The 18,175-nt window shown below is 30.2% G+C and overlaps 1 protein-coding gene across 1 annotated transcript in view; it reads left to right on the forward strand.

Annotated features, from left to right (window-relative positions):
- Nucleotides 1–18,175, forward strand: part of NBEA (neurobeachin) — a 512,054-nt gene that overhangs the window by 50,831 nt on the left and 443,048 nt on the right. Inside the window, exons 2-7 of the mRNA XM_012723168.1 lie at nt 1,505–1,736; nt 4,528–4,628; nt 4,879–4,974; nt 10,603–10,724; nt 12,485–12,611; nt 16,155–16,274. Coding sequence (XP_012578622.1) covers nt 1,505–1,736; nt 4,528–4,628; nt 4,879–4,974; nt 10,603–10,724; nt 12,485–12,611; nt 16,155–16,274 — 798 coding nt within the window. The remainder of the gene's footprint in view (nt 1–1,504; nt 1,737–4,527; nt 4,629–4,878; nt 4,975–10,602; nt 10,725–12,484; nt 12,612–16,154; nt 16,275–18,175) is intronic.

Consider the following 18,175-nt stretch of genomic DNA (forward strand, 5'->3'; position numbering starts at 1 on the left):
GTGAAGCCTCTCACCCTTCCGCATCTCTGGCCTGTACCCCAGTTCTGTATGAATAAATAAATAAATCTTTAAAAAAATTAATAATAATTCTACTTGAATCTAGCTTGTAGCCCCATCTTTCCTTATTATTTTCTTTTCAACTCTTCTGCTATCATTTATAATGTGTCTTCTCTTACACTTATGTAACTTTTAAACTCACTGCAATCTATTTTTTTTTTTTTGGAATAAAGTAGGATATATATGTATGTGTGTGTGTAGGTGTGTGTGTTCATGTACTTCTCTGTTACTGGAATTTAGCACTATTAGTGCTTGGTTTTTGTCTGGTCCACACATAGAGTCTTAGTTTCTAGAGCAGTGAGTTCTAGTCTTTAATAAAATTCATGAATGAATGACATAGTTCGGCAGGTATTTTGTGGGTAGCTATTATTTTCTTCCTAAATCTTCCACCTACTAACTAAAATGATACCCAGTTTATTATTTAGAAATGATCCCTGAAACTATGGTCATTCATGTGTGATTTGATCAGTAGAGAAGATAAGTATCATTTCTTTTATCTTTGTATTTGTCACGATACTAAAATTATTATTTGGGAAGAATAGTAATTACATTTTATTCTTTTGGAATAATGCCATGAGTTAAATATATGGTCTTGAAACAGCTTTCTTCACCAGTTCATGTGTTCTAAAAAGCATTACAAGATAGTAGGATTTCACCTTTAAACATTGGTTCCATTGTCTCCACCTGTATTGTAAATTTGCTAGTATAAGTTTCATATTTTCTCATCCTCTGTTTCTGTAGGTCAGCCTCAGCTATTCTTTTCCTATTAGATTTCTTTGTCAGACTAGTAACAGCACAAGAGAAAAAGAATAGTATTAAAAGTTCTTTTTAGTGAACCTCAACTTTTCTTGTTATTATCACCTTTAAGAGCAAAACTCTCTTTTGGGTTCCCAGGTGGCCAGAGATTAAGGCTCAGTGCTATCAAGCTATTGATAGCCATTGCAACATGAATCTGAATCCCGGTCAGGGGTGCTGATCCACATAGCTCAGAAGACCTCCCCTGTCTCATCTGCTGCCCCTTCAGCAGTGTATTTCAGTAGATCTGCCCATTTTGTCCCCTGTGTCTGGTGGAGCCTCTCCCCACCCCTATACTGTTGGTCTACACCCCAGTTCTTGTATACATAAATAAATAAAAATAAATATTTTAAGAAAGAGCCAAACCCTTTTGAATAGGAATTAGTCTTGAATATCATCCATTAATCATATGCTCTATCATATAGGTTGGAAACTACATACTGCATTAAAATATTCAGATTTTTTTCTTTTCTAGTATTTCATTCTTAAAACTTTTCTCTTACCTGTAGCTTTTAAAATTTTATTATCTCAATTGGTTTTAGACAAGTAAAATATTTGAAAATTTGTAGAGTATTTTTGCTTTCTTGTAATTTAATGCTTCTTGTTATTTTATTGTTATATGTAATGTCATTGTCTATGTCTTTATTTTCAGCTGGTTGGTGGAGAATTTGACTTGGAGATGAACTTTATTATCCAGGATGCTGAGAGTATAACATGCATGACAGAGCTTTTGGAGCACTGTGATGTAACATGTCAAGCAGAAATATGGAGCATGTTTACAGCCATTCTACGAAAAAGTGTTCGGAATTTACAGACTAGCACAGAAGTTGGGCTAATTGAACAAGTATTGCTGAAAATGAGTGCAGTAGATGACATGATAGCAGGTATGAGGTTATTTGACAGCAAAATAACAATTTTTATGTTTATAAAGATTCATGTACCATATATTCTATAGTCACTACAGCTTTGTTGAGGCAACCTTGACTTAAATAGGAAAATAGAAATGTATGGATTTGCCTTTTACATAAAGGGAAAATCTGAAAAATAGAAGACAACTTATTAGATAAATTTAATTACATTTTTGTTTTTGTGTATTTTTAGAAAATCTCAGTAATGTGGAATAAATGCTATGAAAACCATCAGAATAATAGCAGTTCCTTTGTATGTAGTATCTAATTAAAGCTTTATATAATTAAAACATCATGATACATTGTATAGTTCACTGTAGTAAACACTTTACCAAAGTCTCTGAGCTACAAGCTCCTCATTCTGAGATGTATTGAACTAATATGCCAAGAGATACTAAAAGGCTTAGGATATGCCAGTTGTATTTTTTGGAAGTATCTATTATATGCTGGTATTTTCCAGAAGTTTTTGTATTAAACAGACATATATTTGAGGTAAAGTATAAAATATTACTGTTTCTACTTAATGTGTTACTTCAAATACTAATTTTTGAATTTATGATTCTCCACCATCAATCATTTAGCTCTCTTCAAGGCCATTCTTCTCTGTGGTTAAATTCACATGAGTAGAAATGTTTTTAAAAATAGTTCCAGAATAACAGTTAGTCCCACAAATTAAGTTTATTTGATTCACTTAAGCCATGAATCTCTAGCATGTGTCTTCTTAAAATTATTTGTGTGACTCCTTTTAATATCATACCTTCTCCTTAAAATTACTTCCGATGTCAGAAAATTCTCTTTGAAACTTTTATTTGTATATTTAATTAATTTTAATATTATTAGAATAAAACTCTAAATAAAGTATTGGAATGAAAAGTAGGTTCAGGATGAGTGCTTTCTAAAATTAAATATTTTGTTATAGAATGTATTAAAATCATTTCTAATAACTTTCAGGATAGTTCTATCTGTTCAAATGGCTTAACATTCCAAATATTCATTACTAATGAATGTTTACTAAAAAATAAAATTCAAACTTAAAACAGCTTTTTAATGAAGATTGGTACTTTTCTGTAAATTCTAGCATTGTTTAAGGGGGCTTTTTTTGTATAAATTTGTATGTACACATGTTGTATAGCACATAATGTGATCTTTGAATATTCACATCTGGATTTAAATCATATTTTTAAATTTTATATGTAAAATTACTGCCACTATATAGCATTCATTTTAGAAAAAGAACCTAATTACATACATAGTAATTTACTGGTATATAAATGCATGATCAGTACCATAGTACATTTGATAATACCACAGTTTATATCTTCACATTCTCTGTTATATAAAGCTTTTTGTTTCTTTTCCATATTTGACCAGTAATAATATTGATAACTAAAAATGTACACTTTTTAAAAATTTTCAGTATTGAGTATTCTTACTATATCCTACATTGAATATATGCCAGAAATATATCTCTACCTTTACTTTTCAGTACAGACATTAAAATTTAGATAATAAACTAACAAAGCACAGTAACCATCAAACATTACTTTTTTGTAACATGTTAAGCTCAAAGGAGTACTTTTTATTTATTAATGTGAAAGTTTCACTGGAATGTGGTTAAATATTAATAATAAATTGATTAGATAATTTAAAAGTGTTAATATTTTTCTTTTAAAAAGTCTGTATATGAGACTAAAATACCAACTGCTAATCTGTGATAGTAATATAGAACAATTTATTTTACCTTATCCCAACCTAACATTTTGTACTAATTGATAACATATTGTTTATAATGTACATTCATATTAGAAGCACACACATATAACATTTGCATTGTTGGGAAGTGCTTTAAAATTGAGAAAATTAAATGTAAATATTTAGGTGTCTAATTTCTTTCAAAGAACACTGATAAAATACTCTTACATGTCCTGATGAGAGAGTAATCATAAAGTATTAAGTGTATACTTTTTTTTACTATTTGGTGAGCTAGTGTATCTCTTTTATGTACATAGATATGTTAATATATGTCACTTGTAATGAATATATATGTTACTTCCACTTAGAATCTAGTAGGTAAGAATAAGGGTTCTAGAGGCATACTGCTTATGTCTGAATACTAGCTCTTACTATGAGACTTTGTTCTTGGGCAGTGTGATTAATTGTGATTGTGATTGTTTATGACTCACTTTCCTTATTTTTAGAAGGGCATGATAATATTACCTCATAAGCTTGTTATGAAGATTTATGAAATAAATAAATGTAATTTACTTGGAATAATGCCAGGCAAGGAAAAAGTGCTCAAAGTTGTTGTTAATGTGTTCGGGGAAAGTTCAGTGTGTTTTATTAGATAATTCTAGAAATATGGTTAACTCTCAACTTTTTCATTTGAAAGTAGTCAATTTCCAATGTTAAATCATTTCATTTTTGCATATTTTACTTCCCTTCCCTTGCATATGGCAAGTTTGTATGTGTGTATGAATCTTGTATTTGGGGAATTTATAAAATGCATTTTACATATTTACTAAGGAAATTTAATTTGAATTGTAAATCTAATGGGGGAAAATCCTACGGATTAAATATACATTTTTTTTTTTATCTGAGGACTTACAAGTTGCTAACTTGAATGACTATTCATAGGATATTTAGAGATACTAGATTAATATAGAGAAAGAAATGGCAATTGATAACTTTTGTTCTTTCAAAAAGTGTATTACCTTAACTGATAGCAGCTTATGATTAGAGTTCAGAATAACTTTATTTTCCTTTGAAGATCTTCTAGTTGATATGTTGGGGGTTCTTGCCAGCTACAGCATCACTGTGAAGGAGTTGAAACTTTTGTTCAGCATGCTTCGAGGAGAAAGTGGAATCTGGGTAAGCTATGGTCAGAGGGAAATGGTATTCAATACCAGTATATTAATACTATTAAGTATTAATTTAACAATTTGTCTCTAGATAGCTGTAAATTTGAATTTGTTATGGAAATTATCCTCCTTAAAGAATTTAGTAAATTACTTAAAATTAATTTCTCTCTACTTGGAGGACAGTCCAGTGTTTAATATGGCTATTAGATATTATTACTCAATTTGTGCAATGACATTTCTTTATTTTCTTGTTTCCTCAGCCAAGACATGCAGTAAAGTTATTGTCAGTTCTTAATCAGATGCCACAAAGACATGGTCCGGATACGTTTTTCAATTTTCCTGGTTGTAGCGCTGCGGTAAGTTTTAAATGTGTTTATTTTTATTTATATCATTTTTAGTTAATTCTATTAAGGTATAATTTATATGTAATAATGTTACATTGTTTAAAAAGTATATCTTCATGAGTTTTGATAGTTTTGTGACCATCACTGCAACTAATATTTATAACAATTACTTCACTCTCCCAGATTCCCTTGTGCCTGTTTGAAACCAGTCTTTGCTCCTACTCCCTGTCACTTGCAAGCTTTGATTTATTTTATGTGCATATATTTTTGCCTCTTCTAGAATTTCATACAATTAAAATCATACAGTGAAAAGATGACTTGCAACTTTTTCTCAGACTTTGCTTATGATATTATTCATACTGTAGCTTATCAATATATATTTCTTACTCTAAGAACAGCTATGCTGCATTTTACTACACTGCAGTTAAATCATATAATTACTATTTGATGTACACTGGGTTTCATTTTTGACTTTTATAAATTAATTTGATATAAGCATTTGAATAGGTATTTTTCTAGGTATGTTTTCTTACCTCTGGAGTGAATATAAATAGACTACTTGGTTTTATGGTGTATTTCATTTCCTGAGATCAGGTTAAATTACTTTCTATAATGGAAATAAAATTTTGCATTCCCATTAGTAATGTATGAGAATCCCAACTTATCTGCATCCTGGAATTATCCATCTTTTTAATTGGAGGCATTTGAATGGTTACGTAATTGGACCTGATTTTACTTTTCATTTTATATTGCCATTACTACTGATGATATTGAGTATTTTTTTATGTCCTTAGTGACAGTCCTTATAGCTTTGTTTGTTGTGTTTGAATTCAAACTTATCTTTGTTATAGATTTGGAATATAAACTCAGACATGAGTTTGTCAAAAATTTTCTCCCAATCTGCCTACTCTCTTCATTTTCTTAACAGTATTTTGTGATTTACTAATTATTTTTATTTAACCTTAATATTTTGCTGTTAATCTTTTCTTTTAAATAACCATTTCTATCAGTTGTAAAACAAAAATGCTAAAGGTTAAAGTTACTTTCTTATGTGAGTCATTTGTACACATAAGGTTGTTAGAGTAAAACACATATAAAATGTATGAGTGGTATTTAGTTAAGAAAACCATTTTCACTGTCCCAAAGTGGGTAGAGGTACTTATTAATGTAGCAGTTCTATTTCCATACAGGTATTTCCATACATGTTATAAAAATTCTATTAATCTGACCTTGTTAGATACAGGTTAAGAGGTAGAAGAACAAAACATTTTAATGTTTTGGCTTTATGGTGTATTTCATTTCCTGAGATCAGGTTAAATTACTTTTTATAATGGAAAAGATAAAATTTTGCATTCCCACTAGTAATGTAAAGTAAAAATTGCAGTTGTATCTAGAAATTAACAAGGTTCAGTTAAGTTAGAGTAAAAATGCTTTTAATTGCCTTGGCTGCAGCTCATCCTGCTTGTAAGTTGAACCAAAAATTTAAGTTGAACCAAAAATTGCTTGAAATTGTGAGCCTTTCTGTCAATATGTAATTCATTTTAAACACAGACACATAATTTTATTGATATATTCTTAGGAGTATATGTTTGAGTTGTTTTTGTTTAGTGGCTATTGATTGACTTACCATCTACTTTCTCTTTTCTAATTGTATCTACATCACTCATTTTCATTATGGGTGATTTGGAAAATCCTATACTTCTAAATAATGAACAATGTTGTAATTCAGTGTTAACTCAGAAATTATAATTAGTATTATGATACATACACACACACTTTTTTTTTCTATATTGAGTCGGGAGTTCCTGGAAAGAGCTAGAACTTATACAATTGTTAGTTCAGTTAGATTATAAAAGCTATGTAAGATAAATGAATTATTATTTTTACATAAGCTGAGGAAAATGAACTTCAAAAATGTGATCCTGTTCGTGATCATAAAGCAAAGTCACGATCTTAATGAAAATCGGTGTCATCTTAAATCTAATGTTTTATTTAACAGTAGACTGACTTATTCCCAGCACATTACTTTTGCTCTTGAACTGCTAAAAAATTTAGTTAGAAGCTGTTTTTAAAATTCTTGCCATTACATTGTGACCTAGTTCATGAATCTGCTTAATTTAGGAAATAGTGCACTTTTGTACTCACTGATGAAGTAGTTTACTGAAAGTAACTCATCTGAACATGAGATTCAGTTTTTTTATATGTCATGATAGAACAGAACATCTTTTGAAAGATATATGTATTAGTTAAAAGAGTTAAAAAGGTCTAGGAATGCAGTACATTATAGAGTAGATTTTCTTCCATATGTTAATAGGAACAAGAAGTTGAGGTAGTACCCTTTAGAAACGGGAGCAGTTCAAGATATTACACGTTAAATTAAAAAAAAAATGTTCTTGAGTAAAGGTAAATATCTTGTTGAAGAGATTGCCTATAATAAAGTTCCTTATTTATGTATTACTAGAAGTTCACAAAATGAATCTAAGGAAATTGATGTTGTAGAGCTTCTTAGGGTGGTAACACCTAAGTTCTAGTAACACCAAAGACTGTTATTATTCCATTATCACTCAAGATGAGATTTTTCTTTTTATTATGTATTTTGGTTCACTGGTGTTTACAATACAGGTGATTTAGACTCATTTCTACACTGAGGATAGTTAAAAATGATCTCTTGGATGTTGTATCACTTTTTTACTAAAAGTGTAGCTCTGGAAAACTTGAATGAATTCTTGTCTCTACCATTTATTTATTGAACGTTTGAGTTCTTATTGAAGATCTAGTAGATTGGTTTATGGAACTGATGCTACAAAATGATTAAATCCAGTCGTTGGGAAAAAAAAAAATTGCATGCTATGTGGACTAACGAAGATAGGGCAGTAAAAGCTGCGCACCATCACACCATGCATGGTACTTAGTGAGCCCTATTATTGATGTGAAAGTGCAGTTGTGTGTGTGTATGTTGATTTTGTCAAAAACCATTTTGAAAACCATGACTTGAAACCTGTACCAATTTTCTTCACAGGTATTAATGACAATTTAACATATTTGTTCAACTACTTATGTAATCCTATAGTCATTTTGCTCTTCAGTGTCCTTAATAAGTGTTTCTCCTCTTTATCTTGCTGTTTCAAAACAGTTATAGTAAATGAAGTCTGGTTTAGTGAAAATATTAAACAGTTATTAACTTGGCAAGAATTTCATTTCTATAGTAAACAAAACAAAATAATACAGTTCCCTTTTTAAAATTAAAAAACGTTATTTTGACATGGAAACTGCCTGAACCACTTGCTTAAATGTTAAATTTATTACACACACACACACACACACACACATCTTTCTTTATTTTGTACACTTTTTCATATTTTTCATCTTAGTTGTAATTCCCGTGGACTTCCCATCACCACTTCACTCATGTGCCATCACTAGAGTCCCATTTGCTCTTCCCATCCTAGTTCTGAACCTGTTTCCCTCTACTCCCCTGTAGAATGTCTCTGGTTTACAGTTGTTGGTTGATAGTCGTTGTTACTTTATTAAAATTACTTTTTCCCCCTAATCACACACACTCATGCTATGAGTGAAACCATCCAATGTTTTTCTTTTTTTTCTGGCGTATTTCACTAAGTATGATGCCTTCTAGCTCCACCTATTTTGTCACAAATGGCATGAGTTTATCTTTTGTGATTGCTGAGTAATATTCCGTGTACCACATCTTCTTGATCTAGTCATCTATTTTTGGGCATTTGGGTTAATTCCACACATCCCTATTATAAATAGTGCAGCAATAAACGTAGGGATGTTGGTGTCCTTTTGAATTAATGTTTTTGTGTCCTTTGGATAGATCATATGGAAGCTCCATTTTTGGCAGTTTGGGGAACCTCCAAACAGCTTTCCCAGGTGGTTGGACCAGTAGTGTAGGAGAGTTCCTTTTTCTCCACAACAACATTTGTTGTTGTTGGTTTTTTTTAATATGTGCCATTCTCACTGGTGTGAGGTGGTATCTCATTGTGGTTTTGATTTGCATTTCCCTTGTTATAAGTGATGCTGAACCTTTTTTCATATGCCTGTTGACTGTCTGCAGTTCCTCTTTGGAGAAGTGTCTTTTTTAGCTCTTCTGCTCATTTTTTGATGGGGTTGTTCACTTTATTTTTGAGTTTCATCAGCTCTTTGTATCTTTGTGATCAGTCCTTTGTCATTAAAAAATATGGAATGCTTCATGATTTTGCATGCCATCCTTTTGCTTTTGCAGGGTCATCCTAATCTTCTCTGTATTGTTCCAAATTTATTGTTACAAATTTAGTATATGTGCTGCTGAAGCAAGCAAACACTTAAATGTTAAATTTAAAAGGACAGGTATGGCATATTTTTAGGGTTTGAGTTTTTATTTGAGATTGTGTGTGAGTGTATTTTTCTGTGTTTTATTTTTATAGCAAGCACTTCTGAATCTTTGCTTTGAGTTTTTTTTTTTTTTTCCATCAGCCATATACTGAATATTTTCTATGTCCTAAGTCTAACAGTGTTGTTAGTACAACTTTTATTTCTGACTTTTAAGGAACTTTAATGGATAGGCAGATGTAAAAGCAACTTGTTATGGAAAATTACTGTAGATTTAGGTACTGAATGCTATGGGAAAACAATGAAAAGAAAAACTAAACTAGAAAGTCCAGAAAAGCTTCACAGAAAAGGGCCATCTTAGCCTGCCATTAAGGGACAATTGGGAGCATGGCAGAGAAGATAGATGTGTTTACTTTGAATTTTGAAATATGGTAATAGAAGGGAATGATATTGAAAGGGGTTGTTGGAACCATAGTGCATATATAACCTGAAGAAATTTAAACTTTTTTATTCTTTCATAATAGAGGATTTTTATATGGAAGGTATATATTTGAGAAAGTCATTATCAGCAATGTGAAGAGTCTATTTGAGGGAGCATATCAGTTGTAATATCATAATGTATAATTATCTCTTATGTGAAGGACTTGGGCATCTCTAGGAAGATGTCGACTCATTTTTCTTGACATTAGGTCAAGTAATCAACCAATTTTTCAGGTTTTCCATAGAGTAACTAGATTTTTTTTGAGGCAATTTTAACTGAATACTATATTTTTCCTTTTGTACTTAAAAGTGAATTTGACTCATTTTTGTTAATAAATTTTAGTGGTTAAGTTTCTGAATAGAAAATCTCATGCTTTACCTTTTATTTTAGTATTATAAGCATTAGCCTTCCTTAGTATCAATTTCCTTAATGTCACTTTCATTAATATTTGCTAGCACAATCATTTTTGGATGTAAAATTTGACTTCCTTTAATCCAATGAAATATTACTGTAAACTTAACAGAGGTAATAGAAAACTGAAAATTCTGAGGCATATATAAACAGATTGTACATTGGTAACGTTGATGGAGGACTTCTTAACGGACAGTCTAAAACCTGTTGTGTAACCTACTCTAAGGTATTCTATAGTCAATTACTATGAGTGGAATATTTATATATAATTTAATAAGATAATAGTTTTTTTATATTTGTCCATGATTTTCTAAAGTTTTTATACTCTATATTTTTATCTGTAATTACCATACTTGGCTTTAGTTACTGTAACATTTTCTTTAACTGATACTTGGTATTATTTTTTAATTGCCTTGCAGGCAATCGCATTGCCTCCCATCGCAAAGTGGCCTTATCAGAATGGCTTCACCTTAAACACTTGGTTTCGAATGGATCCATTAAACAACATTAATGTTGATAAGGATAAACCTTATCTTTATTGGTAAGTAAAATATTTAATTTTGTATGAATTTTGTATTTAGCATTCAATTTTGTAAATGTAACATAGTCTCAAGGTACCATAGTAAATTAGAAATGTATACCTTCAAACTAAGGACACAGTTAAGTCAAATACAAGTTTTTTTTTTTTTTTTGTTATTGATTCTATGTAAACCTACATCATTGTTTTAAACTTTTTTCAATTGCAGTTTACAAGTTAAGCATTCCAGACCTTCTCTTTAAAGTCTGCTTCAATATAGATCAGTTGTGAGGTTCTTAATGAGGCTGCTGAACCCTGTCAAGAGCCAAATTCCTACTAGATTTCATTCATTTTGAATTTTTCTTACTTTTTCTATCTAACTTAAGATATCTTCAAAAATATTAATGTCATTTAAGAAATATTAATCAGCTAAACTATTTGATAAATGACTGATCTATAAGTTGAACAATGTAACAACAGTTTTATCTGTAAGGACAGAGAACTTGATATTTTCAGTTTGTCAGTAATAAACAGAAATAGGAGCTTCAAATTGTATTGTCTGCCTTACTATATAAAGTTCACAATAGAATGACATAGGTTTGAACTGTGCAGGTCCACATACAAGTGAATTTTCTTCGAATTTGCAATAAGTTTATAAAGTATATAATAAAATACTAGATGTGACATTTCTCTTTTTTAAAGAAAGATTTTCTGTATTATTGTGAGAAGTCAGTACATAGTTTATTTGGCATACAAAATATGTGTTACTTAACTGTTTATGTTATAGGTAAGGCTTCTGGTCACAACCAAGCTATTAATAGTTAAGTTTTGGGCAAAGTCAGCATCCCTAATCCTCCTGTTGTTCAGGGGTCAGCTGTACTAGGCATTGTAAAGTGCTTACAAATAGTAACTCATTTAATACTTGCCATACTCTAAAATAAGACTGCCCAAGTTTAAATTCTCTATTTTCTCTCATATGTTTTGGTGTCTTCAAATTTAATATTACAATAATATTATCTATCACATATGAGATATTTAATCAGATACTTAAAAAGTGTTTGTATAGTGATTGAAACATAAGTACAGGAAAATGTGAGTTACTAATAGTTTATATTCTCTATTAGAAAAGATTTATATGGATAATAATCGAAGAAAATTTTACATAGGATTCATACTTCCAAATATAAATGTTTCAGAATGTTAATTTATATTTGGAGATGATATATTTAGTTCAATAATACCTTCATTGTAGCTTTTGCAGTTTTTAAATTTTTGTGATTGAATTCACTTTCATTCCTCTAGAAAAAAAATCGCAATATTTGAGTCACATTTGTTTTTTACTTTTTTAAGCTGAAAATATACTGCTTTGCTTGTTTAACCCCATTATTTACTAAAATTGGGTTGATTTTTTTCAACTTGATAAGTTATTTTCAAAGATGCAATTAGGAAGTTGCTTTTGAAAACAATTCTAGATATTCCTTATAAGAAATGTATTTGAGTTGGCTTTCTTTTGCCATTCATTTGTTTTTGTGTATTTGTATTATATTTATTTTAAATTGAAACATTAGAAGGTTCTATTATGTTCAGTTTTCCCAATTTAAAGTACATACCTTTTATTCTAAAATTTTAGGTACTAGCCTTTATTGGCTATTTGTAATATCCTTTTTGCTCTAAAGGGGCATATTTTATTTTTATGATAATGTTTCATAATGTCATGTAATGAGCCTTAGATGTATCGCTCTTTTTGTCTGAGGATATTATACTATAGTGAGTTTTCTTTACAGTTTTCGTACTAGCAAAGGAGTTGGTTATTCTGCTCATTTTGTTGGCAACTGTTTAATAGTTACATCACTGAAATCCAAAGGAAAAGGTTTTCAGCACTGTGTGAAATATGATTTTCAACCACGCAAGGTATGTATAAATAAATATTGCTCCTGAGAACACAATTTACTATTCCCATTGTCTGAACAGTGACTTACAATGTTCTTTTCTTGTTTGTCTGTGACTTACAAAGTTCTTTTCTACCTGCCTGCATTTTCTTTCTACGTTTATATCTAGTTTTGGTGTTGTATAAAGTGAAGCTCTTGACTTCTTTTTTTCATTATCTTATAAAACCTTATTAAAATAATTTGCTCTACCCCTGATATTCTTCCAGGTATTGAAGATGTTAATACAGTGAACAAAAGCTGTTATGCAGCTTATATTTTTTCCTGAAATTTTTATTCAAGTTCACTTTCAGTATCACCTCTTGTTTTCATTTCCACAGCTCCATTCTCATCTACCTATGAGAAACTATCATCTGGATTGATCTCTGGCAGCTCAGCAGAATAAGAAATGTTGAATTCACTATCTCTCATCTCATATACACTAATTAAAAAAAAAATCTTTGTTTTAATTAAAAGGTCGCCTATCTTTATAGCATGTAGGGAACTATCTAGTTTTTTTTTTTCATCATCTATTTTATTTTTCTATCAGTTCAGTTTTCAACTCATGTACTTCTATTTCCTAGACATTATATTTGCGTATAATATATTTAAAAAATTTGCTACTTAAATTCTTCATATTGCTCATTCTTTATCTTGTATCATTGAGGAGGCATTAAGATTTTACATACAATTAACTCTTTACATGAGTCAAATCTCCAGGTTTATTATACAGCAATTTTTTATTTGTGTTTTTTTTTTTTCTTTTTCTCACCTATGCACTGCCTTCTTAATTGGTTAAACTTTTAAATTTTCTTGCATCGTTGTTCATTTTTGTAGAGTATTTGATTTCTCCTCTCAAATACTGTAGCATATTTGATTTTAATCCCTGTAAATCTCCCACCACCACATCACCAGCAGATCATCACCATATTTCCTTGTGCTCTTCCAGCCTCTATTTTGGCACTTCTTCCTCCCTCTCCCTTGTTGTATCCTTCAGATCTATAGTTTGCCTACAAGTTTTGTAGGGTTTTGTTTTGTTTCCCTGTTCTGTAAGTGAAACCATTTGATATTTTTTCTTTTTCCTTTGACTGCTTCACTGAGCATAATTCCTTCTAGCTCCATCCATGTTTGAATTAATGAATGTTTTGATTATGTATGCAAACCACATCTGCTTGATCCTGTCATCTCCTTTAGGTAGTTTCTATATACTAACCATTGTAAACAGTGCTACAGTAAACATAGGGGTGCAGGTTTCCTTTCCACTTAAATGTTTTGTGTCCTTTGGATAGATTTCTAGGAGTGGAGTCACTGGGTCGTATGGTAGCTCCATACATATTTAGTAACTTTGATGGACCTGCGCACAGCTTTCTATAGTAGTTGGAGCAGTTTGCATTCTCACAAACAGTGTAAGAGGGTTCCTTTTTCCTAAAGTATAGAACAAATAATTTTGCTTCCTGTTCATAATTGTTTAGTGATATAATATGCACAAAACAAAGGCTGATTTCTAACGGTGTCCTACAGGTCTCTTTACAGTCTGATCTTTGCTTTTTTACTAAACCTATAGACACTGATACACATTTTTATTAAGCCTCTGTGCTTGGCTAACTATCAAACTATACTAAGATTCTGCCTTTATAATGTAATTCTTCCCCCTTGTTCACTGAAAGATTCCTATTCATCCTTCAAGCTTAGTCTTATGTTTAATTTTGCTCTTTCTGTGAATTCTGTTATTCTTCCTTTACCCTTTGTCTTATCTTTTCCTCTATCCTCAGTTATTACTTCTTTAGCTATAATATCTACATGTTAGTGGTTTTCTATATTCTATTTTTCTGTATTAGATCAACAGACATACATAAACCTACTGTATTTATCTTGAAACTGTTTTGGTGCAGATAATCTTTTTGTATTTATAGACATTTATTAATGCCTCTTCTTTTTAAAAAATTAAAATTTCTAAAAAGTTTACTCCAAAGTATAAATTAGGATTTTGTGTTCTATGATACTCAGATGACATTCTATTTGAGAAATTTCAAGCTCAATGAAGGTAATATAGATAAATTTTAATTCTTGCATATGGAAATTTCTATACAAATTTCCTTAAAATTATTTGAAGTTCATTTTTTTTTGTTTCTTGATAATTTGCTAAGATTTAGAAATACGAGTTAATCATTGACTAACTTTAAAGTTTTTATTCTGGTTTTCATTAAGGCTAATATATATTTTATTTTTTGACCAATTAAAGCTGTTTAAAATAGATTATAGTTAAGGGTTACTTACAATGAAACAACTTTGAAAATGATATATGTTTTGAGAGTTAATTAAATGATTTGACCTGACTTTTTTTTTAATTGAAGAGCTTTCATTTTTGTGTCCTTCTGTTTCATGAATTATACAGTATTATTGTCTAAAGCAAGTTAATATAATTAAATTTTGTATGTTGTATTTTGGTACATTGAAATTACTAAGAATTTTGTGGTTGAGAATTACTGTTACAACTTTATATTTCTCAAAATGTATATGAAATGACTGAACAATGTTTATCAGTAATCTGAAGGAAAAAGCTAGCAATTTAGCAATTTATATTTTTATGTTTTTTTTTTTTTTTTTGGAAAATAGTGTGTTTCCCCTTCCCCTTAAATCATTTGTTTTCTTTTAATTTTAGAAAAAATAGTTTTGTATTCTCTGCTTTAGATTTTTAACTCTGGACAGACTAAAGGTTTAATCCACAAATTGTTGCATGACTATCAACCATCCATATCAAAATTGATGTTTAAAATACTTCCTGTTGGCACTACTAACAATTAAATGAGAAATCATTATAAAATCATTGAATCTGAATGACTTTTTATGTTATTTTAAATTAAAGCTAAATAATTATTTCTGGATTTAGTAAATCTAAATAGTAAAATTGAAGACATCTACATCTTATTTAAATTCTAAGATACTGTTCCATTGACTAATTGTTCCTGACCAAGCAATCCATGGTTATTCTTTTCAAGTTCAGTGGTCTTTTTTTCCCCAGAGAAATTAATCATTATTATTTATAAATCTGTTTTAATTTAGTTACACAATTATGTTCTTTTACTATAATAAATTCCAGGAGATCTGGATCTTTGTGCTATTTGTTAGTCCAGCATATTTACAGGGCCTGGCCTAAGGTAAATGTTATTGAATGAATGGACACACATATAATTGTAGTTCTTCAACTTTTGGGTTTTGTTATAGTGGAAATATTATCTTTCCAGTATTCAAGAGGTTTAAGCTTTCACTGCATCACATATGAATTCTTTATGAATGTCTGTTATCTGTAAGATAAGAAGGGGAACTTGAGGAAATGGTAGTAGATTACAATTATTATCCCTTCAAGCACTTTTTTGGTAGTGTGTTAGTAACATTATGATACTTTTTAGATAATAGTAATTAAATATTGCATATTGATATATTTTTTATTTGGTAGTGTGTTAGTAACATTATGATACTTTTTAGATAATAGTAATTAAATATTGCATATTGATATTTTTTATTTAAGTGGTACATGATAAGCATTGTCCACATTTACAACCGATGGAGGAACAGTGAGATTCGGTGTTATGTTAATGGACAGCTGGTGTCTTATGGTGATATGGCATGGCATGTTAACACAAATGATGTAAGTGTTTATTTTTTTTAATCTCTGCTTTACTGTATTTGGGCATATGATCTGTCACTGTTTATTACATGAAATGATAACAATATGTGGAAACAATATTTTTACTTTAAAAGTTGTTTCTTACAATTACATTACATCTTCAATTTAGTGTTATAAAAATTGTTGACATGCTTAGTACTACAAAAAAGAAAATTAATAGGCCAAATTATTAAATATTCACTCGAAAGTATTAATATAGTATTATATTCTTTCCATAATCTTAAACATTAAAAATTGTGCCACCTTCCTTATTTGGATGTGAAAGAAAGACCTTAGATAGAATGAATATACATAGCATATGACTATTCTTATATTTTAGATGAATGGTGATAACTTCTATGGAGAAAAACCATGTGGGAAACAGGTGTAGGGAATGGTGAAACCAAAAATTTCAGAGATGATGTTAGTAAGAAGAGTTGAGGGAGCAAGTTCTGTGAATATTTGGGGGTCTTGTCCTAGTCAGTGCTACCAGTGAGTGCACTGACTGACATAGACCTGGCAAGTTTATTGAGCTACAAAGCAGACATTTTGTTTGGAGCAAAGGATTGAAGAAACATGTTCAGACTGTTAGATTGATACTAGAGGGTCAATTCATGTAGAGCTTTATGTGGAAACATGGCTAAGATGTTACCATTTAACCCTGCATGTAAGTCTTTAGAAGATTTGAGTAGGCTTGGGATGGGAAGTTGGATTATGTTTTTAAAATATTCTGAAAGTAAAACAGTGCCAGTAGAAGCAGGTAGCTCAGTTAAATGACTTATACCATTATAATAGTTTCAACAATGCTGTTGAAGTAGAAGGAGATAGTAATAGTTAAGGAGATAGCACAGTGGATTCAGGATAAAAGATATCTAGAGTGAAAACGTCTGCTCTGATTTTTTTATTTTGGTTTTTCCTTTGTGTCTATTCTGGTCTGTTAGATGCAACAGAACTAGAACTCATAGTCAAGCCATTATCAGTAATATCATAGTGATTTTGTCAGTTATAATAGATGACATTTTCCATCATTGGTAACCTGCAGAGAAGGCAATCTTTTTATATAGGAGTGAAAGAAATACGTAGTGGTGGTGGGAATTCCACAGAGATTGCAACTAAGATGAAAAAATATAAAAAATAAAGATGTTATATAAATATATGTATATATATATATATACACACATATATACACATATATGTGTATACATAATTAAAAAAGAAAATACATTATTTTTTTTAAAAATGAGAAAAGACTTGGATTTTAAAAAAATTATTTGCTATGAGGATCCAAGAAATAGAGAGATTAGGACCAGTTCATCTACACATATACGTTATTGTAGTCAAATGTTAATAACTTCTTATACTTTAATTAAGAATTGTATAGTCAGTGAGTAGTTTGTGATTTGTATCTCATTCACATTTTTTTATTATTGAGAGGAATTCAAAACATATATTGCTTTTCATTCATCTTGTTTATCAGTACTAATTTGTAAGATTGGATGAAGGAAACTGGTCAATGTCTGCCTTCTCTGGTCATGAGGCAGGGCTAAGTATTACATAAGATTGAAGGAACAGAGGTAGGATGATCTTTTATGTATGTCTGGTTAGGTACTAAAATCCCCAGATGAAGAGCACTGTTTTGGTTAGAAAACCTGGTGACTGCTGTTTATTTGGTTTTGTATAATATCTGCTCATAAGAGAGGGAAGTAATTTTCTTTGTGAACTTGAATTAATGTGAATAAGTAAAGGAATACATCCATAGTGAAATGTCAGGTGCATTTTAAAAAATTAGACTGTTCGAAATTTTTGGAATAGCTAAAATTTGAATGGTCATTTCCTTGACTCAGATGAATCTTTCTTTTTCTCTACATATCTATCTACCTACC

Source organism: Condylura cristata, unplaced genomic scaffold, assembly GCF_000260355.1.
Source record: "Condylura cristata isolate star-nosed mole 26May11 unplaced genomic scaffold, ConCri1.0 scaffold00010, whole genome shotgun sequence".
NCBI classification, from domain to species: Eukaryota; Metazoa; Chordata; class Mammalia; order Eulipotyphla; family Talpidae; genus Condylura; species Condylura cristata.